The sequence below is a fragment of the Oncorhynchus masou genome, unplaced genomic scaffold, assembly GCF_036934945.1.
Source record: "Oncorhynchus masou masou isolate Uvic2021 unplaced genomic scaffold, UVic_Omas_1.1 unplaced_scaffold_1052, whole genome shotgun sequence".
NCBI classification, from domain to species: domain Eukaryota; kingdom Metazoa; phylum Chordata; class Actinopteri; order Salmoniformes; family Salmonidae; genus Oncorhynchus; species Oncorhynchus masou.
Genome location: NW_027000226.1, coordinates 202,285 through 227,910, shown reverse-complemented (window position 1 = coordinate 227,910; position 25,626 = coordinate 202,285). Strand labels below are relative to the sequence as shown.

General features: G+C 44.4%; 2 protein-coding genes across 3 annotated transcripts in view; both read right to left on the bottom strand.

Moving 5' to 3' along the window:
- Positions 1–12,623, bottom strand: part of LOC135528870 (aftiphilin-like) — a 19,015-nt gene extending 6,392 nt beyond the window's left edge. The window contains exons 1-3 of the mRNA XM_064957910.1: positions 10,707–12,623; positions 6,037–9,237; positions 5,609–5,663 (exon numbers count right to left, since the gene is read on the bottom strand). The gene's annotated coding sequence lies outside the window, so the exon portion shown is untranslated. The remainder of the gene's footprint in view (positions 1–5,608; positions 5,664–6,036; positions 9,238–10,706) is intronic.
- Positions 9,267–25,626, bottom strand: LOC135528874 (galectin-related protein B-like). Of its 2 annotated transcripts, XM_064957912.1 has the most exons (6): positions 25,335–25,625; positions 24,623–24,706; positions 24,341–24,429; positions 20,648–20,834; positions 19,603–19,795; positions 9,267–10,783 (listed from the first exon to the last, which is right to left on the bottom strand). In XM_064957912.1, the coding sequence occupies exons 1-5, from the start codon at positions 25,365–25,367 to the stop codon at positions 19,652–19,654; spliced, it is 537 nt and encodes a 178-aa protein (XP_064813984.1). In that variant the 5' UTR covers positions 25,368–25,625; the 3' UTR covers positions 9,267–10,783; positions 19,603–19,651. The 2 variants fall into 2 exon arrangements, with proteins under 2 accessions (XP_064813984.1, XP_064813985.1); XM_064957913.1 differs by lacking the exon at positions 24,623–24,706 and having other exon boundaries at positions 25,335–25,626.

Here is a 25,626-nt window from a genome sequence, read left to right as displayed (position 1 = left end):
GACAGGTTGAGTGCAGAACGGCCTACGAGAAGACAGGTTGAGTACAGAACAGCCTACTAGAAGACAGGTTGAGTACAGAACGGCCTACTAGAAGACAGGTTGAGTACAGAACGGCCTACTAGAAGACAGCGTGAATGTTCAATCAATCAAATAAATATGGTGGTGGGAGCGTTGGACTAACGTTAGTTAACTGTAAGGTTGCAAGATTGAATCCACGAGCTGACAAGGTAAAAATCTGTCATTCTGCCCCTGAACAAGGCAGTTAACCCACCGTTCCTAGGCCATCATTGAAAATAAGAAAGTGTTCTTAACTGACTTGCCTAGTTAAATAAAGGTGTAAAAAATAAATAAAGAATCGGCCATATCGGTGTGCAAAAATACCAATTTCCGATTGTTATGAAAACTTGAAATCGGCCCTAATTAATCGTCCATTGCACTCCACGAGGAGCCTGCCTGTTACACGAATGCAGTAAGAAGCCAAGGTAAGTTGCTAGCTAGCAATAAACTTCTCATAAAAAACAATCAATCAATCATAATCACTAGTTATCTACACATGGTTGATGATATTACTAGTTTATCTAGCGTGTCCTGCGTTGCATATAATCGATGCGGTGCGCATTCGCAGAAAAAGGACTGTCGTTGCTCCAACGTGTACCAAACCATAAACATCAATGCCTTTCTTAAAATCAATACACAGAAGTATATATTTTTAAACCTGCATATTTATCTAAAATAAATCCAGGTTAGCAGGCAATATTAACCAGGTGAATTTGTGTCACATCTCTTGCGTTCATTGCACGCAGAGTCAGGGTATATGTGATAATAATAAACGTTTTGTTTTCGAAATGATCGTTTCTGGATTCGACCATATTAATGACCGAAGGCTCGTATTTCTGTGTGTTATTATGTTATAATTAAGTCTATGATTTGATAGATCAGTCTGACTGAGCGGTGGTAGGCAGCAGCAGGCTCGTAAGCATTCATTTTTTTGCCAGCAGCTCTTCACTGTGCTTCAAGCATTGCGCTGTTTATGACTTCAAGCCTATCAACTCCGGAGATTAGGCTGGTGTAACCGACGTGAAATGGCTAGCTAGTTAACGGGGTGTGCGCTAATAGCGTTTCAAACGTCACTCGCTCTGAGACTTGGAGTAGTTGTTCCCCTTGCTCTGCAAGGGCCGTGGCTTTTGTGGAGCGATGGGTAACGATGCTTCGAGGGTGGCTGTTGTTGATGTGTTCCTGGTTCGAGCCCCGGGGTAGGAGCGAGGAGAGAGACGGAAGCTATACTGTTACACTGGCAATACTAAAGTGCCTATAAGAACATCCAATAGTCAAAAGTATATGAAATACAAATGGTATAGAGAAAAATAGTCATATAAATAATAATAATAATAACTACAGCCTAAAACTTCTTACCTAGGAATATTGAAGATTCATGTTAAAAGGAACCACCAGCTTTCATATTTTCTCATGTTCTGAGCAAAGAACTTAAACGTTAGCTTTTTTACATGGCACATATTGCACTTTTACTTTCTTCTCCAACACTTTGTTTTTGCATTTTTTAAACCAAATTGAACATGTTTCATTATTTATTTGAGGCTAAATTGATTTTTATTTATGTATTATATTAAGTTAAAATAAGTGTTCATTCAGTATTGTTGTAATTGTCATTATTACAAATAAATCATTTTTTAAATGTATTTTTATTTATTTAAAATCGGCCGATTAATCGGTATCTGCTTTTTGTGGTCCTCCAATAATTGGTATCGGTGTTGAAAAATCATAATCGGCCGACCTCTAGTACCGATACAGAGTCAATGTGCCGGTTAGTCGAGGAAATTGAGGTAATATGTACATGTAGGTAGAGTTAAAGTGACCATGCATAGATAATAAACAGAGAGTAGCGAATGAGGGGGGGGGCTTTGCAAATAGTCTGGGTAGCCATTGGATTAGCTATTCAGGAGTCTTATGACTTGGGGTAGAAGCTGTTAAGAAGTCCTTTGGACATAGACTTGGCACTCTCGTACCACTTGCCGTGCGGTAGCATAGAGGACAGTCTATGACTTGGGTGGCTGGTGTATACCAGGCAGTGATGCAACCAGTCAGGATGCTCTCGATGGTGTAGCTGTAGAACTTTTTAAGGATCTGAGTCCCCATACCAAATTTTTTCAGTCTCTTGAGGGGGAATAGGCTTTGTCGTGCCCTCTTCACGACTGTCTTGGTGTGTTTGGACCATACTAGTTTGTTGGTGATGTGGACACCAAGGAACTTCAACCTGCTCCACTACAGCGCTGTCAATGAGAATGGGGGCGTGCTCGGTCCTCCTTTTCCTGTAGTCCACAATTACCTCCTTTGTCTTGATCGTGTTGAGGGAGAGGATGTGTCCTGGCACTACACGACTAGTTCTCTGACCACCTCCCTACAGGCTGTCTCATCGTTGTTGGTGATCAGACACTGTTGTGTCATCTGCAAACTTAATAATGATGTTGGAGTAGTGCCTAGCCATGCAGTCATGGGTTAACAGGAAGTACAGGAGGGGACTGAGAACGCACCCCTGAGGGGTCCCCGTGTTGAGGATCAGTGTGACGGATGTATTGTTACCTACCCTCACCACTTGGGGACGGCCTGTCAGGAAGTTCAGGATCCAGTTGCAGAGGGAAGTGTTTAGTCCCAGGATCCTTAGCTTAGTGATGAGCATTAAGGGCACTATGGTTTTGAACGCTGAGCTGAAGTCAATGAACAGCATTCTCACATAGCAGCTCCTTTTGTCCAGGTGGGGAAGGGCAGTGTGGAGTGAGACTGCATCATGTGTGGATCTGTTGGTGCGGTATGTGAATTGGAGTGTGTCTAAGGTTTCAAGTATAATGGTGTTGATGTGAGCCATGACCAGCCTTTCAAAGCACTTCACGGCTACAGACGTGGTGCACTACTACCCATGTGCACTATTATGTGGATCGTGGTCAAAAGTAGTGCAGTAGGTAGGTGAACAGGAGGTCATTTTGAATGCAGCCTGTGTGTCATTGACTTCCCCATGCGTGACTTTGTGCTCTCACTAAACAGGAATTGCAAACACAAATATGTTTGGTACGCAAAACAGCAGCAGCGAGATTTGGTTGTTAACTCTGAGTTTGGACTATGTTCAGTCTTATCCCTCAGAGGAATGGGTGTTTTATAGGCTGAAGTGGTCCTATATAGCACCAGGTTTGTAGGTTCCCACTGGGGTTACCCATATGAGAATGTATGCACAAACTACTAAGTCACTATGGATAAATGGAATATATTATTAGGCTATATTATATTATTACTAAGTAGCAGATATTAACGGCACAGTAAAGCAACAGGCTAAATCAAGACTTTTCAGGTCTTATCAGGATTAAAGCTTGCCAACGTGTTATTTGTTGTGCATTAAGGATGGACTAACCTGGGGTGTATTCATTAGTCGCAGACCGTAGCAAAAAGTTTGGCTTGTTTCAAAACATTTTGCAACGGAAACTGTTTACTCAGTAAGGTGAGTGTATGATTGCACACTTTGAAAGAAGGGTAGAGGACCTTCACCTTCAAGGTGAAGGAGGGAGCATCACAAATGGTGCCTTATTCCCTAGTGCACTACTTCTGACCAGGGTGCGCCCTAGGGTGCCATTTGGGACAAGGAGAGAATGTCAGAGAGATCAAGGGCACGGGGTAATCTATAACGCAGGTCTAACTAGCTACCTACTTCACTCCTCACTGATAGGCGAGCTGCATCTTACAGTACACAAACACACTTTCCCCATTACGTTGCCGATTCAATAATTGAAGAATCTGTTAAATAACCTCAAAGTTAACAATTATTATTTAGTCTCTTGCTTGCCTGTAATATCAGTTATTCTAGGACCAAAAGGCCTACTGTCTACCTCCATCTTAGTTGTTTTCTTGTTGTTGAGGCCATTGGAGTGGAAAAAGTAGCCAGGACAAAGCCTACACAACACCCCCAGTCAGCCAGCGAGCCAGTCAGTCAGTCAACAAGCCAGTCAGTCAGTCTGTCAGTCAGTGTAAACTGATCCAGGGAATTGTATCCGGCAGCACCATTGCGCTCCGCTAGTCAGCTCACAGATAGGGAGGGTGAGGGCTGCTGCTGCACCTACATAAACAGATTGTGTCTCAAATGGCACACTATTCCCTATATAGTGCGCACCCTATGTAGGGCCAATAGGGCTCTGGACTGGTCAAAAGTAGTGCACTACATAGGGAACATGGTAGATCCTCTTCCACCAGAAACTCTGTACTTCATAATATTATCAGCCAGCACACCATAAAGTCAGACCATTTATGTGTGTGAACATACAAGTATATCCCTTCACCACTAATTTACTAGATATCAGTGAGTACATACAGAGATATAGGCATATCCAAAGCTATCCAACTAATGAAGAAGCAGGTTAGCTAGCTTCCTGTAACATGATGCCAATGCACTGCACTGAATATACATCTACCGTCAATGGGAAATGTGAACTACAATCCCAACTCTGTGTTTTAACGTTTAGAAACGTCAATCTTTCATCAGCGAGAAAGAATCCCTTAAAGAAAATAATAATAATTAAAAACACTAGCAGATTTGCACATATCTGTACAGCTACGGGCGCCTCGACCTCCATCCAACAAAACTACACTTCAGCTACACTTCCCGAGTTACGTTTACACTAAGTAGCTAATTTGCTGTAACATGCAGATATGGTCGTTGGAACACTAACCCTATATAAAAGGTGTGTATCAATTTAACATGATTTCTCGCTTATTTGAAAGATAAAGTGATTGTACATTCAAAACCATACCGCAAGCAATGCGTGTTAATGTCCAGCCCGAGGGTCAGGACTCAACAAAACTCCCCCCTACAGAAGACGTCTTGCTCCAATGACTCTTATGTGTAATGTAATGGAACTGAGAGTCATTAAGGGCTAGTGTTGTTCTAACGAGCTAGATAAACCACTTGACTTTGATACCTTGTAGTAGTGGGAAATGAAGTTGATGTCTGTTGACAGTGAGATGACAACCCTGAGCGATGAGAATTATGTCACGATGAGAAAATATATAACTAGCGAGCTTGTTGAGAAACAAATACAATTTCGTTAGCTACTAATGTTAGCTAGCTTTGAAACAACAACAGACCCATTTGAGATTAGGCAGGTGTCTTAAACTGGCAGGCTAACTAATGCTGTGATTAGATATCGAGCTAGTAAACTAGATACGTAGATCTTAATAGTTAACGTTAGGCAGTTAACTGTGAGCATAACTGAGACAGACGTGTTTGCTTTTAAAAACACCAGCAATGTTTTATTTAACTAACTCTGGTCCAAGGGCCTACGTCGGATACAGCCCATATTGCAGATCCAGAGCAGGAGCTAGTGTGGCGGTAGATATAGCACTTCGTCAGCACTTCAGCAACATATTTACTTAAAGTAGCTATATTGAAGCCAGTCACTAAACATCGTGTGAAAAAAAATCCTTGATGGATGAATTGAAAGATTCAGTCCATTGAAGAAGGCTCTTGCGGCATAATGCCACACGTAATGCACTGGACCAGAGCTAACAACTAGCTCGCTAATAGCTACTTGGCTGGCTATTTCCCTCTTACCTTCAGATGTTGTAGCTATGGCATGTTCATCTCACAACCGGGATGTGCAGATAAACTAAAATGTACGAAACAAAATGTTGATTTAGAGTAAATAACTGTTATGATAATTAGCGTAGCAGGTGCCTGGACTGTAGCGAGCTACACTGTCTCTATCTATCAAGCTACTGTTACTGCATCTCTCCACTTCACTCTGTTGGCATGATAACAAACAAATGAAACAATTGTGCCGATTCGTTACTTTCTGTAATGCCAGCCCAAATGTTTTCATTTGTAAAATCCTCCTATTAGTTGTTTATTTAGCTTAGATTAAATACGAGTTAGTGTTGATTTACAAAAAATAATTATCTATATTTACAAAACATGAGATCTTCTGGGTAAAGTGGGTAACTATACTTCCCTGGCATGGCATGTAGGTGTAGAGTATATACCTGTGATGAACACATCGCTGCTCACATGGTATTGGCACACATCCTTTGTTCATACTGTAATAATGTTAACATGGGTTATAGCCTACACCAGCTGTGCTCACAGACACACCTAGACAAGTGCACCTATCAACTACTGGACCGCGATTGAAGGACGCTCATACTGCATCTATTTTATTCAGCTGAACATGAGAAATATTGTAATTCAAGTTGAGAGGGAGATAGGCAGACACACAGACAGACAGACACACAGACAGACAGACAGACAGACAGACAGGCAAAAAGATACAGAGTTATAAATATTATTATCATGGGTTATAAGAATCCAATCCATTCAGTGAGATTGTTCTTCCATTAAGAACTGCTATGCATGGCCTCTGTAGGCTAAGTGGACTCAACGACACCCACATAGAATAAGCTACTTGTCGTTTAATGTGTCTGACTGACACATTGTCAAGGTCAACGTCTCAGAGAGATGAGGGTCCTTTTCCGGTCATCTGGCGTCGCTCAGCTGGAGAGAGAAAATACATTTAAACACATCTATGTTCTTGAAGGTGCCCTCAGCTCCCAGCAAATGAGACTTGGCTCCACAAGTCATTTATTCCTTGTTATAACAACACAGTCATTTTGCATCCCAAATAGCACCCATATCCCTATGTAGTGCACAAATTTTGACCACAGCTGGTCAAAGGTAGTGCACTATATAGGTAATAGGGTGCCATTTGGGAGTCGACCACAATCAGTCCACATTCAATATTGACATCCACAACTCTGGAGCCTGCTATGGCAGTAATACACAGTCATTGACTGAGCCTCAGAAGTCTATCTGGCTATCTGTGCTCATGGGACTCAGATTATGTTGAGCAATCACTCCAACCAGATTAGATTACTGAGTAACATTCAATCATGTCAGATCGTCTCTATAATCTTTTAGGATTACATCACATTATTACCAATGGATATCATCAAATCAGTCAAGTCATATAACAGCTGAGGTTTCCACATTATGAAGGAGACACTGTTTCAGTGACAATTAGGGTTAAGTGCATTGCTCAAGGGCACATCAACAGATGTTTCACCTAGTCTGTACAGGGATTCAAACCAGTGACCTTTTGGTTACTGGGCCAACACTCTTAACCACAAGGCTACCTACCGCTACAAAATAACGTCTATAAACAGACATCTTGAAATCATAAAAAATAAATAAATATAATTTTAAGTAGATAAAAAAGGTGCCACATCTTATTAATAGGAATGAGATAATAATGTTACTATTGGACAGTACATAGACTTACATTCCAGTGGTAACAGTTTGGTAAAGAAACAGCAGGTGGCGGTACAGAGCATAAACAAACCATCACGAGTCGTGCTGAGCATTCCATTGACAGCCTGACGAAACAAAAACGGACCCTTACCTTAACCCCTAACCTTTATCTCATTTTAACAATTTTGTTTTTAAATATCAGTTTGTATATCAGACACATCCCCTTAGTTTTTCCCCGAGGCATCCCAGGCTGAGGAAAGCAGTTTGAAAGGGGCAATCTGTGATTGGTACAGCCCATTTTGGACTTTTAAATGAACGATAATACCCATTGATTCTTGAACAATAGAACTTCTAAATGAGCTTATTAGTTCGTCTGTCAGAACCCATCAGAATCTAATCAGCTAGTTTTACTCAATTGTTTGTAAACAATGCCATTGTAAATCAAAACAGTCAACTGAAATACTGATCATTTTGATATCATGGATGGTCAGTTCTTTAATTTTGATATCATGGATGGTCAGTCCTTTCATTTTGATATCATGGATGGTCAGTCCTTTCATTTTGATATCATGGATGGTCAGTCCTTTCATTTTGATATCATGGATGGTCAGTCCTTTCATTTTGATATCATGGATGGTCAGTCCTTTCATTTTGATATCATGGATGGTCAGTCCTTTCATTTTGATATCATGGAAGGTCAGTTCTTTAATTTTGATATCATGGATGGTCAGTCCTTTCATTTTGATATCATGGATGGTCAGTCCTTTCATTTTGATATCATGGAAGGTCAGTTCTTTAATTTTGATATCATGGATGGTCAGTCCTTTCATTTTGATATCATGGATGGTCAGTCCTTTCATTTTGATATCATGGATGGTCAGTCCTTTCATTTTGATATCATGGATGGTCAGTCCTTTCATTTTGATATCATGGATGGTCAGTCCTTTCATTTTGATATCATGGATGGTCAGTCCTTTCATTTTGATATCATGGATGGTCAGTCCTTTCATTTTGATATCATGGATGGTCAGTCCTTTCATTTTGATATCATGGATGGTCAGTCCTTTCATTTTGATATCATGGATGGTCAGTCCTTACATCCATAGCTCGGTCTATGTATTTGAGAGTGGTTACATTTCTGCAGCTCCATCCATCAGATGTGTATTGACAAAAAAGTGGTTGGGTAACCACTCTGTTATTGCTGATTGCGTCTTTACCCCATTCCACTGCTCCTCCACATAACTGCATAACTTCCTGTCTGTAATCACTCAATGACTGTGACAAAGGCATTTGTGTCTGTCAGGCAAGACGTCAAATGTCAAACCAGCGGACTCTACCCTGTCTCTCCTTCTCACACTGTCTCCATCCCTTCATCTCTCTGTCTCTCCTTCTCACACTGTCTCCATCCCTTCATCTCTCTGTCTCTCCTTCTCACACTGTCTCCATCCCTTCATCTCTCCCTCCTTCTCACACTGTCTCCATCCCTTCATCTCTCTCTCCTTCTCACACTGTCTCCATCCCTTCATCTCTCTCTCTCCTTCTCACACTGTCTCCATCCCTTCATCTCTCTCTCTCCTTCTCACACTGTCTCCATCCCTTCATCTCTCTCTCTCCTTCTCACACTGTCTCCATCCCTTCATCTCTCTCTCCTTCTCACACTGTCTCCATCCCTTCATCTCTCTCTCTCCTTCTCACACTGTCTCCATCCCTTCATCTCTCTCTCTCTTTCACAATCTGTTTCAGACACATGCACACAGACTGCACACACACACACACTCTCTCGCTCTCCCATACATATTTTATGCACACACACACACACACACACACACACACAATCTCCTTCCTTTCCTCCTCCCTCTCTCAGCTTGGCAGGGGCAGGACACAGACTCCCTTGTGTTCCTGATGGCTCGTTGTCAAGAGCTCCATTCTGTGGTTCAGCCCTGTCAGAATGAAACACATTGAGCACCCGTACATTCCAAGATCACACATTTATTGGTCTACAAAGTATTCGTTTTAACAGAAGCAAGAGGAAGAGAGCAGAACTAGTGGAATTACTCCTTTAATGAACACAAACAAAACATGCTCTAATGCAAAAATGTTACAATTCTCCATGAATGACAACTTGGTTTCATTCAGTTAGGAAATAGTGTCTAATAAGTCTGCATGTCCCAAATAACACACTATTCCCTACATAGTGCACTAGATTTGTCCAGTTGAAAGTAGTGCTCTATATAAAAGGAATAGATTGCCCTTTGGGACACAGACAAAGAGTTGTATTGCTCCTATGGGACTGGTTCTATGCAGAATCCTCTGTTAAAAACCCAGAATAGAGAATGAACGTGTTAACCAGGGATCTTCTTCCCTGAGTCAGTCAGTCAGACAACACTAGCTACATCAGACAGAAACAACCCTTTACATGTTGTAGCAGACAGACTTCTTTTACACTTCACACTAAACAACTGGATTTGGTCAAACTTCTCATCCTAAATCCTCATCTGATGTTAATTGGTGAGAGAACAACTTGATCAAACCTAACTTTATAGATATGCTTTTGAATTACAAGACTTCATCTTTTAATATTTAATTTAACAGGCACTGTTTTAAAAAAATATGAAAATGGCCTTGTTCTTGATAAATGAAAAGGGAAACCCTATAGTACAACAACAGCACAACCTAACCTACATATGACAGTCCATAATAACTACAGTTTGCTTTTCCAAAAAAGCAATAATAATTACTGCATCCCAAATGACACCCTATTCCCTAATTACCGTAGTGCACTACTTTGAACCAGGGCCCATAGAGCTCTGGTCAAAAGAAGTGTCACTTGTAAGGAATAGGGTACCATTTGGTACATACCCATTGGCTCGGGCCTTTTCTTTCCAACAGCAGTTTAATGCTTCACGAGGCTACAACACCGCTGGTAGAAAGAACAAAAAGGCATCTCACATGTTTCGTAAAGTCTAAAAACAAAAACTAGGAAAACCTATCATCTTGGCTTCTCAGATATACAATATGCTCAGATAGTACCTGTATTCAACAACCAGACCGGGGTTCAATTACTACTTGAAATCTTTCAAAAACATTCAGTTTGCTCTCGTCTAGTATGCCTGGAGTGCCTGATGGGCGGGGCTTGCAGTCCTTGTGACTATTCTATTGGTTCCATTGTGCCAGTCAAGCCCAGATAAAGTATTTGAAATGATATCAAATAGTATTTAAACCCAGGTCTGTCAACAACACAGGTGTACCGAAACGCTTTGCCTATAAAGCACAGACACATTTTCTCATGCAAAAACCAAGGCCATGTTCAAAATGTGTAGAAAATCGGAAGGCATGTTAACATCAGATTACAATCAGAGAGCAATGACATTCAGTTCAAACCAAAAGTCTTATTTTTATAAAGTCTTACTTGTTTTTCTGCTGTTTTTCTGAGGCCATTGTAGGTCAGAGTGGGTTGAATGGTATTTGTGTTGTGGCAGGCTGCAGCTGTAGACCCAAGGGCGGAGTTCAATCAAACACGCACTGCAGGTATTTCACATTGTGGAAAAGTCCTACTAGCTCCTGTGTTCCAGCAATACAACACTTCATTCAAATCCAATAACAGTAACTAATTTCAATCAAATCCAAACCTGATTTCTTCCGTATTTATGCAGGTTTTTTTGTCAAAAGACCAATGTAATGTTTTTTCTGTACTGCATGTTTGCTTGAATGTCAGTCCTATTAGAGGAGTTAGGATCATGAGACACAAAGTTACAAAACAAGCCTTTCTAGGGGCTTAGTCAGTAGTGGGGCGGCAGGGTAGCCTAGTGGTTAGAGCGTTGGACTATCCCCGAGCTGACAAGGTACACATCTGTCGTTCTGCCCCTGAACAGGCAGTTAACCCACTGTTCCTTGGCCGTCATTGAAAATAAGAATTTGTTCTTAACTGACTTGCCTAGTAAAATTAAAAGGATTTACTAGGTTGTTGCAGATAGAGATATGAAATATAGACTGGTTACCATTCCCTATTTCACATTGGACAGTCATGACTGTGCTACACAAAATATTTCTATGTAAATGTTGTTGTGCCCCTCCAGAATAAGCCCCTGCCCCAAGTTGTGAATCAGGAAGTGTTTGTGTTATCTCCCTCCCCCGTTCTTCCTGGATATACAGCACCACAGGAGTGAGTGACCTCTCAAGTTGACCCCTAGACCACAACTGACAGGCTGAACGACAGGCGAGATGCTAGAGTGACAGGCGAGATGCTAGAGTGACAGGCTGAACCACAGGCGAGATGCTAGAGTGACAGGCGAGATGCTAGAGTAATTTGTTTTGTATTTAAAATTAAGTAGTTTCACGAGGGATGGTTTCCACTCACTACAGTCAGAAGTTGTGGTTTCACGAGGGATGGTTTCCACTCACTACAACCAGAAGTTGTGGTTTCACGAGGGATGGTTTCCACTCACTACAGCCAGAAGTTGTAGTTTCACGAGGGATGGTTTTCCACTCACTACAGCCAGAAGTTGTAGTTTCACGAGGGATGGTTTTCCACTCACTACAGTCAGAAGTTGTGGTTTCACGAGGGATGGTTTTCCACTCACTAGTCAGAAGTTGTAGTTTCACGAGGGATGGTTTTCCACTCACTACAGTCAGAAGTTGTGGTTTCACGAGGGATGGTTTTCCACTCACTACAGTCAGAAGTTGTGGTTTCACGAGGGATGGTTTTCCACTCACTACAGTCAGAAGTTGTAGTTTCACGAGGGATGGTTTTCCACTCACTACAGTCAGAAGTTGTGGTTTCACGAGGGATGGTTTTCCACTCACTACAGTCAGAAGTTGTGGTTTCACGAGGGATGGTTTCCACTCACTACAGTCAGAAGTTGTGGTTTCACGAGGGATGGTTTTCCACTCACTAGTCAGAAGTTGTAGTATCACGAGGGATGGTTTTCCACTCACTACAGTCAGAAGTTGTAGTTTCACGAGGGATGGTTTTCCACTCACTACAGTCAGAAGTTGTGGTTTCACGAGGGATGGTTTTCCACTCACTACAGTCAGAAGTTGTGGTTTCACGAGGGATGGTTTTCCACTCACTACAGTCAGAAGTTGTAGTTTCACTAGGGATGGTTTCCACTCACTACAGTCAGAAGTTGTAGTTTCACTAGGGATGGTTTCCACTCACTACAGTCAGAAGTTGTAGTTTCACGAGGGATGGTTTTCCACTCACTACAGTCAGAAGTTGTAGTTTCACTAGGGATGGTTTCCACTCACTACAGTCAGAAGTTGTAGTTTCACTAGGGATGGTTTCCACTCACTACAGTCAGAAGTTGTGGTTTCACTAGGGATGGTTTTTCACAGTCAGAAGTTGGATGGATGGTTTCCACTCACTACAGTCAGAAGTTGTGTTTCACTAGGGATGGTTTCCACTCACTACAGTCAGAAGTTGTAGTTTCACGAGGGATGGTTTTCCACTCACTACAGTCAGAAGTTGTAGTTTCACGAGGGATGGTTTCCACTCACTACAGTCAGAAGTTGTAGTTTCACGAGGGATGGTTTTCCACTCACTACAGTCAGAAGTTGTAGTTTCACGAGGGATGGTTTTCCACTCACTACAGCCAGATCAGCACTGACAATGAAATCAGCCCCCCGAAACACACCCAGACTCAGCCTAACACAACATTAAGGATACAATACTGTTGAGGTCAGTGCATTGGGCTGGTTCATACAAACTCTCTCTCTCTCGGTCCTCCGTATTGCCTTCCTAATAGCCTACTGTGGTTTCCTTATGGAAATGAGTGCCTGTCATGGGGCGGCAGGGTAGCCTAGTGGCTAGAGCGCTGGGCTAGTAACCGGAAGGTTGCAAGTTCAAACCCCCGAGCTGACAAGGTACAAATCTGTCGTTCTGCCCCTGAACAGGCAGTTAACCCACTGTTCCCAGGCCGTCATTGAAAATAAGAATTTGTTCTTAACTGACTGGTTAAATAAAGGTAAAATAAAAATAAATAAAATGTAAAACATTAAAAAAGAGTTCTCCATCTTAGTACCTCAGGAAAACCCTGTGTGACCATCCAGGAGAAAAAGACAGAGTGGAGGATGTTATTGCTCTCTTACAGAAAAGAAAGACCTGTGCATATGTAGCCCACTGAACAATCTGCATCCCACAGGATATTGTCATGGATTGCCTACTGTAATGATGTTCAGAGACCGAACGTCTCATATAGCACACACACATTCATTACCAACCACTCACTATCCCCCCATGCTGAATGTGATGCACTGTTCAGGGTTCAGTCAGTGCAGTGGCCTATCTGGGCAAAACCAAGGAAGGGACCATTTGAAGCATCTTACAGGGGTAATCCAAGGAAGGGACCATTTGAAGCATCTTACAGGGGTAAACCAAGGAAGGGACCATTTGAAGCATCTTACAGGGGTAAACCCAGGAAGGGACCATTTGAAGCATCTTACAGGGGTAAACCCAGGAAGGGACCATTTGAAGCATCTTACAGGGGTAAACCCAGGAAGGGACCATTTGAAGCATCTTACAGGGGTAATCCAAGGAAGGGACCATTTGAAGCATCTTACAGGGGTAATCCAAGGAAGGGACCATTTGAAGCATCTTACAGGGGTAAACCAAGGAAGGGACCATTTGAAGCATCTTACAGGGGTAATCCAAGGAAGGGACCATTTGAAGCATCTTACAGGGGTAAACCAAGGAAGGGACCATTTGAAGCATCTTACAGGGGTAATCCAAGGAAGGGACCATTTGAAGCATCTTACAGGGGTAATCCCAGGAAGGGACCATTTGAAGCATTTTACAGGGGTAAACCCAGGAAGGGACTATTTGAAGCATCTTACAGGGGTAAACCCAGGAAGGGACCATTTGAAGCATCTTACAGGGGTAAACCCAGGAAGGGACCATTTGAAGCATCTTACAGGGGTAAACCCAGGAAGGGACCATTTGAAGCATCGTACAGGGGTAATCCAAGGAAGGGACCATTTGAAGCATCTAACAGGGGTAATCCAAGGAAGGGACCATTTGAAGCATCTTACAGGGGTAAACCAAGGAAGGGACCATTTGAAGCATCTTACAGGGGTAAACCAAGGAAGGGACCATCTGAAGCATCTTACAGGGGTAAACCCAGGAACGGACCATTTGAAGCATCTTACAGGGGTAAACCCAGGAACGGACCATTTGAAGCACTGTACAGAGGGATGTCTGACTACAGCAAAGAAAATAAACACCAAACCCCTCAACCTTCAAAGTTATCATCACTTAAAAGGTGCTACAGCCCCAAAACCCCATTTCCCCGTAACATGAAGGAGACTCACAATTGAGCCTTTTACTTTCTGTTTTGGTCCAGCAGCTTCAAACAGCTGGAAAAACTATATATGTTTTATCATTGAACATATGTTTAGTTACACCCCTCAATCTCAACTCTGGACCTCCCAAAAAAAGCAGTGGAACTGTCTTGGACACCAGGTGGGTGATATTAATGATCAGTAAGAACAGAAAACCAGCAGGCTCTGGACTTCGTAGGGTCAGAGGTGAATACCCCTGCCCTACACTATTCAGTGCTTGTTTTCTCACATAAACTGAAATTGAGCGAACAGTGTAGATTTTTTTTTTAATCAAGAAATTACAGAGATGATTTCTACATTGGCCACCCGACCCAATTTCCAATAGATAACACAGCCACAAAGTCAAAACAGCTTTCCCATTTTGACAACAGATGCCTCTCCAATGGGAGAAATCAATAGGCAAATATTACAGCCAGGTAAGTAATACTGTGAAACACTATCATTCTACTATTACAATGCCATTTTTTAAATCCTGTGTAGCACCTTTAATCCAAAGTCCCTCCCTACTCATCTACAACTCAGAGCTGACTTGCTCCCAACAGGAAATCCGCATCCCAAATGGCACCCTATCCCATACATTGGGCCCTGGTCAAAAGTAGTGCACTTAGGGTCAAACGTGTCTTGGGTTAAAGTTAGGGTCAGAGTTGTGCATTATGTAGGGGTTAACCGAAGAATGAGCGATCCCTCCAACAACTAAGCCCAGTAAGAGACAATACAGAGAAGGAGAGATCCAACAACTAAGCCCAGTAAGAGACAATACAGAGAAGGAGAGATCCAACAACTAAGCCCAGTAAGAGACAATACAGAGAAGGAGAGATCCAACAACTAAGCCCAGTAAGAGACAATACAGAGAAGGAGAGATCCAACAACTAAGTCCAGTAAGAGACAATACAGAGAAGGAGAGATCCAACAACTAAGCCCAGTAAGAGACAATAGAGCGCTTTGATGGAGCACAATAGCTCCCCTTGGCACCATGTGATGTCCGTGTGCACCATTCTTGCTCTCCTGGCTCGGTTTCGAGAGATAGAGATGCAGTGGGTCCATAGAGAGAGAGAGAGAGGGGTCGAGAGACAGGGAGATGCAGTGGGTCCAGAGAGAGAGAGAGAGACAGAGACAGAGAGATGCAGTGGGTCCAGAGAGAGAGACAGAGAGATGCAGTGGGTCCAGAGAGAGAGAGAGAGACAGAGAGAGAGATGCAGTGGGTCCAGAGAGAGAGAGAGAGATGCAGTGGGTCCAGAGAGAGAGAGAGACAGAGAGAGACAGAGACAGAGAGATGCAGTGGGTCCAGAGAGAGAGAGACAGAGAGAGACAGAGACAGAGAGATGCAGTGGGTCCAGAGAGAGAGAGACAGAGAGAGAGATGCAGTGGGTCCAGAGAGAGAGAGAGAGACAGAGAGAGAGATGCAGTGGGTCCAGAGAGAGAGAGACAGAGAGAGAGATGCAGTGGGTCCAGAGAGAGAGAGACAGAGAGAGAGATGCAGTGGGTCCAGAGAGAGAGAGAGACAGAGATGCAGTGGGTCCAGAGAGAGAGAGATGCAGTGGGTCCAGAGAGAGAGAGACAGAGAGATGCAGTGGGTCCAGAGAGAGAGAGAGAGAGAGAGGGGCAGAGCGATGCAGTGGGTCCATAGAGAGAGAGGGGGGGGGGGGGTCGAGAGACAGAGATGCAGTGGGTTCATAGAGAGAGAGAGAGAGAGAGAGAGAGAGAGAGAGAGAGAGAGAGAGAGAGAGGGGGTCGAGAGACAGAGATGCAGTGGGCCATAGACATGGGGCAGTGCGTTGTTAGAGGCATATCAGTGATGTAGTGGTAATTAACAAATCGGTGAGTGAACTCTGATCCCTGTGTGTGGTGAGTAAAGTAACGCTCTATATATTTTCAAAGCATTTTTCTGCAATAAGTGGGTAAATGCTTACGCAGAATACAAAAGGTGTGTAAGCTGCGATCACCTGAATTTACCCTCCACTAAACCACTGAGTCATATGATGCTCCACTAAACCACTGAGTCATATGATGCTCCACTAAACCACTGAGTCATGATGCTCCATTAAACCACTGAGTCATATGACAGTTATTGGTGAACAGTCGTAGCTCTGTGTGTTGATGAAGTGGTGGGCACTGGTCCAAAGTAGTGCACTAAATAGGTAATACACTCTTAGCAAAAAGCAATCCAAAAGGGCTCTTCTGCTGTCCCCATAGGAGAACCCATTCTGGTTCCAGGTTAACACCCATTCTGGTTCCAGGTTAACACCCATTCTGGTTCCAGGTTAACACCCACCCATTCTGGTTCCAGGTTAACACCCACCCATTCTGGTTCCAGGTTAACACCCACCCATTCTGGTTCCAGGTTAACAAACACCCATTCTGGTTCCAGGTTAACAAACACCCATTCTGGTTCCAGGTTAACAAACACCCATTCTGGTTCCAGGTTAACAAACACCCATTCTGGTTCCAGGTTAACAAACACCCATTCTGGTTCCAGGTTAACAAACACCCATTCTGGTTCCAGGTTAACAAACACCCATTCTGGTTCCAGGTTAACAAACACCCATTCTGGTTCCAGGTTAACAAACACCCATTCTGGTTCCAGGTTAACACCCACCCATTCTGGTTCCAGGTTAACACCCACCCATTCTGGTTCCAGGTTAACAAACACCCATTCTGGTTCCAGGTTAACAAACACCCATTCTGGTTCCAGGTTAACACCCACCCATTCTGGTTCCAGGTTAACACCCACCCATTCTGGTTCCAGGTTAACACCCACCCATTCTGGTTCCAGGTTAACACCCACCCATTCTGGTTCCAGGTTAACACCCACCCATTCTGGTTCCAGGTTAACACCCACCCATTCTGGTTCCAGGTTAACACCCATTCTGGTTCCAGGTTAACACCCATTCTGGTTCCAGGTTAACACCCATTCTGGTTCCAGGTTAACACCCATTCTGGTTCCAGGTTAACACCCATTCTGGTTCCAGGTTAACACCCTTTTTGGTTCCAGGTAGATAGCATCTTTTTTTTCTAGGAGTGTAAGGTGCCATTTCAGATGCAGAAGTTGGTTGAATCAATATTGTTTCAACGTCATTTCAACAACCAAATATTAGTATTTGTGATGACGTTGAATCAATGTGGAAAACTGATTGGATTTGCAAAAAGTCAACAACAAAAGGATATTTCTTTTCACCCAACGTTTAACCTAAATCCAATGACATGGTGGAATTCTTTGTTGATTTCACGTTGAATTCACATTAGTTGACAACTCAACCAAATTTAAATCAAAACTAGATGTTGAACTGAGGTCTGTGCCCAGTTGGTATGCTACCATAGAAAAACATGGCTGCTGTACATTCATAACACCATTCAGCCTTCCTATTCTTCACAACAATCAACCGCTGATCGATAACCGCTAGCCGCTAGCTAACGGAACAGTCTGTAAACTTCAAGAGGTACCGGTTACAGTTTCGGGTCAACTGTTTTTTATTTTGGGCAAAACATTTCACTTCGGCGTTCCCTAATGAATACGACCCTGGTTTAAAAAATGCTCAAGTGTGGAAGAGAATCCCCTATTTGCATATACAGTAATAATCTGGTCTGTGATAGCGAGGTTTTTGTGGAATGGTTGTTCAGGCTGGCCATCGCTGGGTGTGTTTTCACTATGGGGTTTTTCTTCATTTACAAGTCAGAGTCCAGTGAAGCAAACTCCTTAAAGGGATAGTTCACTCCAAGATAGGATGCTAGGATGTTTTCAAGCCTAGAAACACCACCGGAGTCCATATTCCACAGCACGTGTTGTGTTGTCTAGACTCTGCTGTGAAACCTACAGTTCTCATCTAGAACCCAAAGGAATAGGAAAGATTGGCACCTCTAATTCCAGTTTATTACTCCACACAGAACAGTTGAGGTATAAAACACATCTGATAAACTTGGATTTTGTGGTGAACTACCCCTTTAAACGAACCAATCATTCATCACTGTTAAATAAGCAATGAAAACTAAGCTCCAAATGAACGATACATTCTATTCACTACCACATAGCTCTATGTCAGTGCAATATCTATATCTACAGGAGGAGAATGGTTGCAATGAACTGAAACGGAGAGTAAGAACCACCATTAATACATTGCATACAGTTACAAGACATTTCAATCAAAAAGCTGCTACGGTACATCTTGCCGAGACTCCACAATATAATCCTCATTTCCCTTTCCAAATGGCACCCTATTCCCTACGTAGTGCAATAGTTTTGGCCAGAGCCCAATAGGCCCTGATCAAAGTAGTGCACTATATAGGGAATTAGAATACAATTTAGAATGCAACCTCTGTATGTAGGTCATTGAGTTAGGATGCCAATAACCATGACAACCAACCAACCAATAAAACCCAATTGAAGAACAGGGAGGGAGTGCAGAAATGGAAGCTCCGATAATACTGAGCTTGTCAACCCCAGGAAATAACCCTCATTTACAGTGACGATGTTCTACGTGATAAATAGTGCTGATCCCTGAGAAACCTCCTGAGAATTGTAGGATTTCTCCACATGAAAGCAAATACTTTTGAGTGCTCTACGACTGTGTCCCAAATAGCACTCTAGTGCCCAATAGGGCCCCAAAAGCAGTGCACTATTACATTTGGAATGGGGCCCCCTCTCTCAGCGAAATCCCCATAGGATGCTTGGTAACCACGAGCAGGCGTTTATATTGTGAGATCCCTGACACACACAGAACTGAGGAAGAAAACAAAGGAATTCTTTCAGAACAAAGACACACAGAAGCTGCGTTGCATTGCAACCATTCAACCAACAATTAGGAAGGTCACAATAACGTCAGAGCTTGGTTGAGACGTGACAAGATAAAGGGGAAAGAAGAAGAGGAGTGACGGCAGAACCAAACCGGGATGGGCGAGGCCTTTCCAAAGCGCTAGACCCACTGTCGCTGCAGTGTTGCATTGTGGGTATTGTAGTAACAGGTGTGTGTGTTCACCTGTATTGAGTTCTTGTTGTGTCACACACTGGCATGGCAGCTGGGTTGGTTAACCTAGCTTGGTGATCTGTAGACCCCCTTCTATCCTCACTGTATCGATGGACGGCAAAGATTTCACTTTGTGAAAAAAGTCAAAGAGCGGGTTTCCGTCCACAAATATCCGGAAGCGCGTGTGTTCGCAGTGGATCTCAATCTGGATAGATAGAGAGAGAGAGAGAGAGAGAGAGAGAGAGAGAGAGAGAGAGAGAGAGAGGCGAGAGACAGAGACAGAGAGAGGATAGAAGGGAGAGAGAGAGAGAGGGAGAGGGAAGAGAGAGAGAAGAGAAGGAGAGAGAGAAGAGAGAGAGAGAGAGAGGAGAGAAGGAGAGAGAGAGAAGAGAGAGATAAGACAGAGAGAGGAGAGAGAGAGAGTCACATTATGTGGCCATGTGGTTCTTTCTCCAAATGAAAGAGAGCTTGTTAGTTTTGCATAACTTATCACATCTCTAAACCACATCCTCTGACAAATGTGTGACTGGAGCAACCTGCTTTACAATAAACCACAACAAGGAACAATGTGTGTTCCTCATCACTGGGCTATATCTTTACTTAACGTCTGTACTGAATCATATCACAGCAACTAAAGAGAAGTCAGAGTGGTAGAGCGAGGGAGTGTATGAGATAGAGATAAGGGTGGAAGGCCAATTATCATGATGTTAAGACCCTAGTTAACTGTGGTCCCATAGGGCTCTGGTCAAAGGAAGTCTACTAGAAAGGGGATGCGCTGCCATTTGGGACAAGTTGGATAAGAACGTGAAGTGTTCTTGGTACCCTGAAGGGCTGGTCAGGTTAGGTGTTAGGATCAGTGTAACAGGTACCCTGAAGGGCTGGTCAGGTTAGGTGTTAGGATCAGTGTAACAGGTACCCTGAAGGGCTGGTCAGGTTAGGTGTTAGGATCAGTGTAACAGGTACCCTGAAGGGCTGGTCAGGTTAGGTGTTAGGATCAGTGTAACAGGTACCCTGAAGGGCTGGTCAGGTTAGGTGTTTGGATAAGTGTAACAGGTACCCTGAAGGGCTGGTCAGGGATGAAGGGGAAGTAGTCGATAGACTTCTCCTCCTCGCTCCATTTTCCCAAGACGCGGGAGTTACGCAGAAACTGTCGCTCAGCGAATCGAGCGCTGAGTTTCAGGGCTACATCTGGCTGTGGCTCTTCCTTCTCTGTACCGCGGCCGCATGTCAGGCTGACGTCAAAGCTGAGACGGAAAGAAACAGAGAAGAAAAAAGAAATAGGTGTCTCTGTGCTGGTTTAACAATATCCCTTTTTACCCTAGGTAACCTGTCCTTTAGTGGGAGCCCTAGGTAACCTGTCCTTTAGTGGGAGCCCTAGGATAACCTGTCCCTTAGTGGGAGCCCTAGGATAAACTGTCCCTTAGTGGGAGCCCTAGGATAACATGTCCCTTAGTGGAAGCCCTAGGATAACCTGTCCCTTAGTGGGAGCCCTAGGATAACCTGTCCCTTAGTGGGAGCCCTAGGATAACCTGTCCCTTAGTGGGAGCCCTAGGATAACCTGTCCCTTAGTGGGAGCCCTAGGATAACCTGTCCCTTAGTGGGAGCCCTAGGATAACCTGTCCCTTAGTGGGAGCCCTAGGATAACCTGTCCCTTAGTGGGATCCCTAGGTAACCTGTCCCCTAGGATAGCCTGTCCCTTAGTGGGAGCCCTAGGATAACCTGTCCCTTAGTGGGAGCCCTAGGTAACCTGTCCCTTAGTGGGAGCCCTAGGTAAAACCTGTCCCTTAGTGGGAGCCCTAGGTAAAATCTGTCCCTTAGTGGGAGCCCTAGGTAAAACCTGTCCCTTAGTGGGAGCCCTAGGTAAAACCTGTCCTTTAGTGGGAGCCCTAGGCAACCTATCCTTTAGTGGGAGCCCTAGGCAACCTGTCCTTTAGTGGGAGCCCTAGGCAACCTGTCCTTTAGTGGGAGCCCTAGGCAACCTGTCCTTTAGTGGGAGCCCTAGGCAACCTGTCCCTTAGTGGGAGCCCTAGGTAAAACCTGTCCCTTAGTGGGAGCCCTAGGTAACCTGTATATTAGTGGGAGCCCTAGGCAACCGGTCCTTTAGTGGGAGCCCTAGGCAACCTGTCCTTTAGTGGGAACCCTAGGTAACCTGTCCTTTAGTGGGAGCCCTAGGTAACCTGTCCTTTAGTGGGAGCCCTAGGCAACCTGTCCCTTAGTGGTAGCCCTAGGTAAAACCTGTCCCTTAGTGGGAGCCCTAGGTAACCTGTATATTAGTGGGAGCCCTAGGCAACCGGTCCTTTAGTGGGAGCCCTAGGCAACCTGTCCTTTAGTGGGAGCCCTAGGTAACCTGTCCTTTAGTGGGAGCCCTAGGTAACCTGTCCTTTAGTAGGAGCCCTAGGATAGCCTGTCCCTTAGTGGGAGCCCTAGGTAACCTGCCCTTTAGTGGGAGCCCTAGGTAACCTGTCCTTTAGTGGGAGCCCTAGGTAACCTGTCCTTTAGTGGGAGCCCTAGGCAACCTGTCCTTTAGTGGGAGCCCTAGGCAACCTGTCCCTTAGTGGTAGCCCTAGGTAAAACCTGTCCCTTAGTGGGAGCCCTAGGTAACCTGTATATTAGTGGGAGCCCTAGGCAACCGGTCCTTTAGTGGGAGCCCTAGGCAACCTGTCCTTTAGTGGGAGCCCTAGGTAACCTGTCCTTTAGTGGGAGCCCTAGGTAACCTGTCCTTTAGTGGGAGCCCTAGGATAGCCTGTCCCTTAGTGGGAGCCCTAGGTAACCTGCCCTTTAGTGGGAGCCCTAGGTAACCTGTCCTTTAGTGGAAGCCCTAAGTAACCTGTCCTTTAGTGGGAGCCCTAGGTAACCTGTCCTTTAGTGGAAGCCCTAAGTAACCTGTCCTTTAGTGGGAGCCCTAGGATAGCCTGTCCCTTAGTGGGAGCCCTAGGTAACCTGCCCTTTAGTGGGAGCCCTAGGTAACCTGCCCTTTAGTGGGAGCCCTAGGTAACCTGTCCTTTAGTGGGAGCCCTAGGCAACCTGTCCTTTAGTGGGAGCCCTAGGTAACCTGTCCTTTAGTGGGAGCCCTAGGATAGCCTGTCCTTTAGTGGGAGCCCTAGGTAACCTGTCCCTAAGTGGTTTCACTAGGTAACCTGTCCTTTAGTGGGAGCCCTAGGATAGCCTGTCCTTTAGTGGGAGCACTAGGATAGCCTGTCCCTTAGTGGGAGCCCTAGGATAGCCTGTAGGGAACATAGTGGAGGGCCTATAGGGACGTGGTGCTGTAGGGGACATAGTGGAGGGCCTATAGGGACGTGGTGCTGTAAGGGGACATAGTGGAGGTCCTGTAGGGACATGGTGCTGTAGGGGACATAGTGGAGGTCCTATAGGGACGTGGTGCTGTAGGGGACATAGTGGAGGTCCTGTAAGGACATGGTGCTGTAGGGGACATAGTGGAGGTCCTATAGGGACGTGGTGCTGTAGGGGACATAGTGGAGGTCCTATAGGGACGTGGTGCTGTAGGGGACATAGTGGAGGTCCTATAGGGACGTGGTGCTGTAGGGGACATAGTGGAGGTCCTGTAGGGACATGGTGCTGTAGGGGACATAGTGGAGGGCCTATAGGGACGTGGTGCCGTAGGGGACATTGTGGAGGGCCTATAGGGACGTGGTACTGTAGGGGACATAGTGGAGGTCCTATAGGGACAAAGAGGAGGGCCTATAGGGACGTGGTGCTGTAGGGGACATAGTGGAGGGCCTATAGGGAAAAAGAGGAGGGCCTATAGGGACGTGGTGCTGTAGGGACATAGTGGAGGGCCTATAGGGACATGGTGTCTGTAGGAGAAACACCACATAACTGTTGTCATTATGTTCTGCATCTGGAGGAGCAGCATGTTGACATCTCCATGAACTTTAGAACAGGCATTTAAAACTGATGTCACTAAATGTGTTTTTAAACTGACCATTAGTTTCTATTGAGGCCTATAAAGGACACACCCTAAAATGTCTCAACACGCATCGTGTCCCAACTGGAACACTATCCCCTTTGTAGTACACTACATTTGATGAGGGCCAATGTAGCCCTAGTGGCCTACATAGGGAATAGGGTGCTATTCGGGAGACAACCCAGCTCTGCGTCAGCCTGGCCTGACTGTAGGTGAACACCCTGCCTTGCATTATGAAAAAGCCATCCTTTCTCAACACACCCACCCACACAGTTCACCATTTCTCCTCCCCAGGCCGTTTCGCTGCCTTCTGCCATGCTGCTAATAGTAAACTATTCTTTTGATCTTTTTCCTTTCTGAGCCTGTGTTCAATTCTGTCTTTTACAATACATGTTCTCTCCTTATTAGGCTAGAATCACATTCTTCAGCAGACATAACATAGAAAACACAGCATTTCACCAATAAACATGTAATACACAGGCCTATAACAATTCATTCTATAGGCTACAGTCTTACAGAATCAGAACTCCACCTAAAATGGAATGGGACTTAGAATCTAATGAAAAAGCACTATATGAAAGATAAGAAGTTGGTAATGACAATCAAGTTGGTAATGACAATCAGATAATCCAGGGTGCAGTTGAAAAATAGACCTAGTTAGCTCTAGTCCAGGGCGCCTTCTCTTCTTCAAGAATAAGTTGAAGGCTCAGCATCAGCAAGCTGCACGTAACGACATGGACCAACGCTAAGACCTAATGAGTGGAGGTTATATCACCCTGGACCAGAGCTAAGACCTAATGAGTGGAGGTTATAGTCTTAGCCTACCTGTCTGGCTCCAGATCAACAATGCCCATGACAATGACCTTCTTCCCCGGCCTCATACCACCTCTGATGCGGCCGCTGAATGGCACCTTCTACGATTGAGACAACATTTTATTTTAAATCATCACATTTAAATCATCATCAAAACATATAATGTAGATAAAGAAAAAAGGTTGTAGCCCCCCCATCCTCCAGGGTAGGAGATGTGCTAATTATTTTTTAACGGATTATTAACACAGGCCTATATATTGATTAACGTGGGTGTTTCAGGATGAATAGTCCCACCAGAAGCCGTGCAATGTCCTCCCTATCCGGCGAGATAAGCCCGGGGTTCCCGAACGAATCGTTGTGATGGTCATCTTCAGTATTCTTCAAAACCACCAGAGACAAAGGGGGAAGAAAAGCACAACGTATTGATCAGGTACAGCCTAAATGAAAGTATCCTACTCAATGGGCGGAGTAGCCTAGCGTTTTAAAAGGCTGCTTATTGCTCTAGGTGTCTTCTCTGCGGTTGAAAAAGCCGACGGAATGGTCCTCATGCCGCTATTCGACAATGAAAAGGTGGGGGAACCCATGGCTGTCAAAACATCTGTCATGTTGTAGACTAGAGCGCGTAAGACCTGTGAGAACCGTCGGTCATTACCAACAACTCGCACATAGACAGCCCACATTGTACAGTGATAACGAGAAGTAATGCACCGCTGCTTCTATAGTAGCAACGTATCGGTCAAACGACCTAGGTGAGCACCACACCGATACATTTTATCATGCAGAATCATAGTGAATTTGTTCCGCGCCCACATCAGAGGTCGACTCCGGCTGTGTTTGGGAATGCACGGACAGCCTATTGCCATATTACTCCCCACAATCATAGAAACTTCATGATGGCATAAATTATAGCCCTCCACAAATGACACGCTTAACCGTTTCACGTGCAGACACAGAAAACAACCAATTCCAAGCAAACCGCTGTTTTCCTGAAAATTGTAATACTCACTATTGCGTCCTTTTCCGTTGCCGACACCGCCATCTTGACTTGTACAGAATACCATAGGATGCTTATCAGAAGAGAGGCAGCCCGGACAGTCCTCCTCTCCTGGAATGTGTCAGCGTCGTGGCAGCAGTGACTCAGTCAACATATTTCTAGGTGTCCACACTCACACTCCACATGCAGCGGAGATGAATCGTAAACAATACGTGGAATTCCCTGCGGTATTCACATTTAGGACTAGGACACGTCTGGTGTAGCCTGAGTGAGGTGTTGTAGTAGGCTATGTCTAGGCTGTATT

Coding starts and splice junctions, on each gene's coding strand:
- LOC135528874 (XM_064957912.1), bottom strand. CDS start 25,367: ATGGCGGTGTCGGCAACGGAAAAGGACGCAATA. Junction 24,707..25,334: donor CAACGGAAAAGGACGCAATA/GTGAGTATTACA, acceptor GTGGTTTTGAAG/AATACTGAAGATGACCATCA. Junction 24,430..24,622: donor AGGACATTGCACGGCTTCTG/GTGGGACTATTC, acceptor TCTCAATCGTAG/AAGGTGCCATTCAGCGGCCG.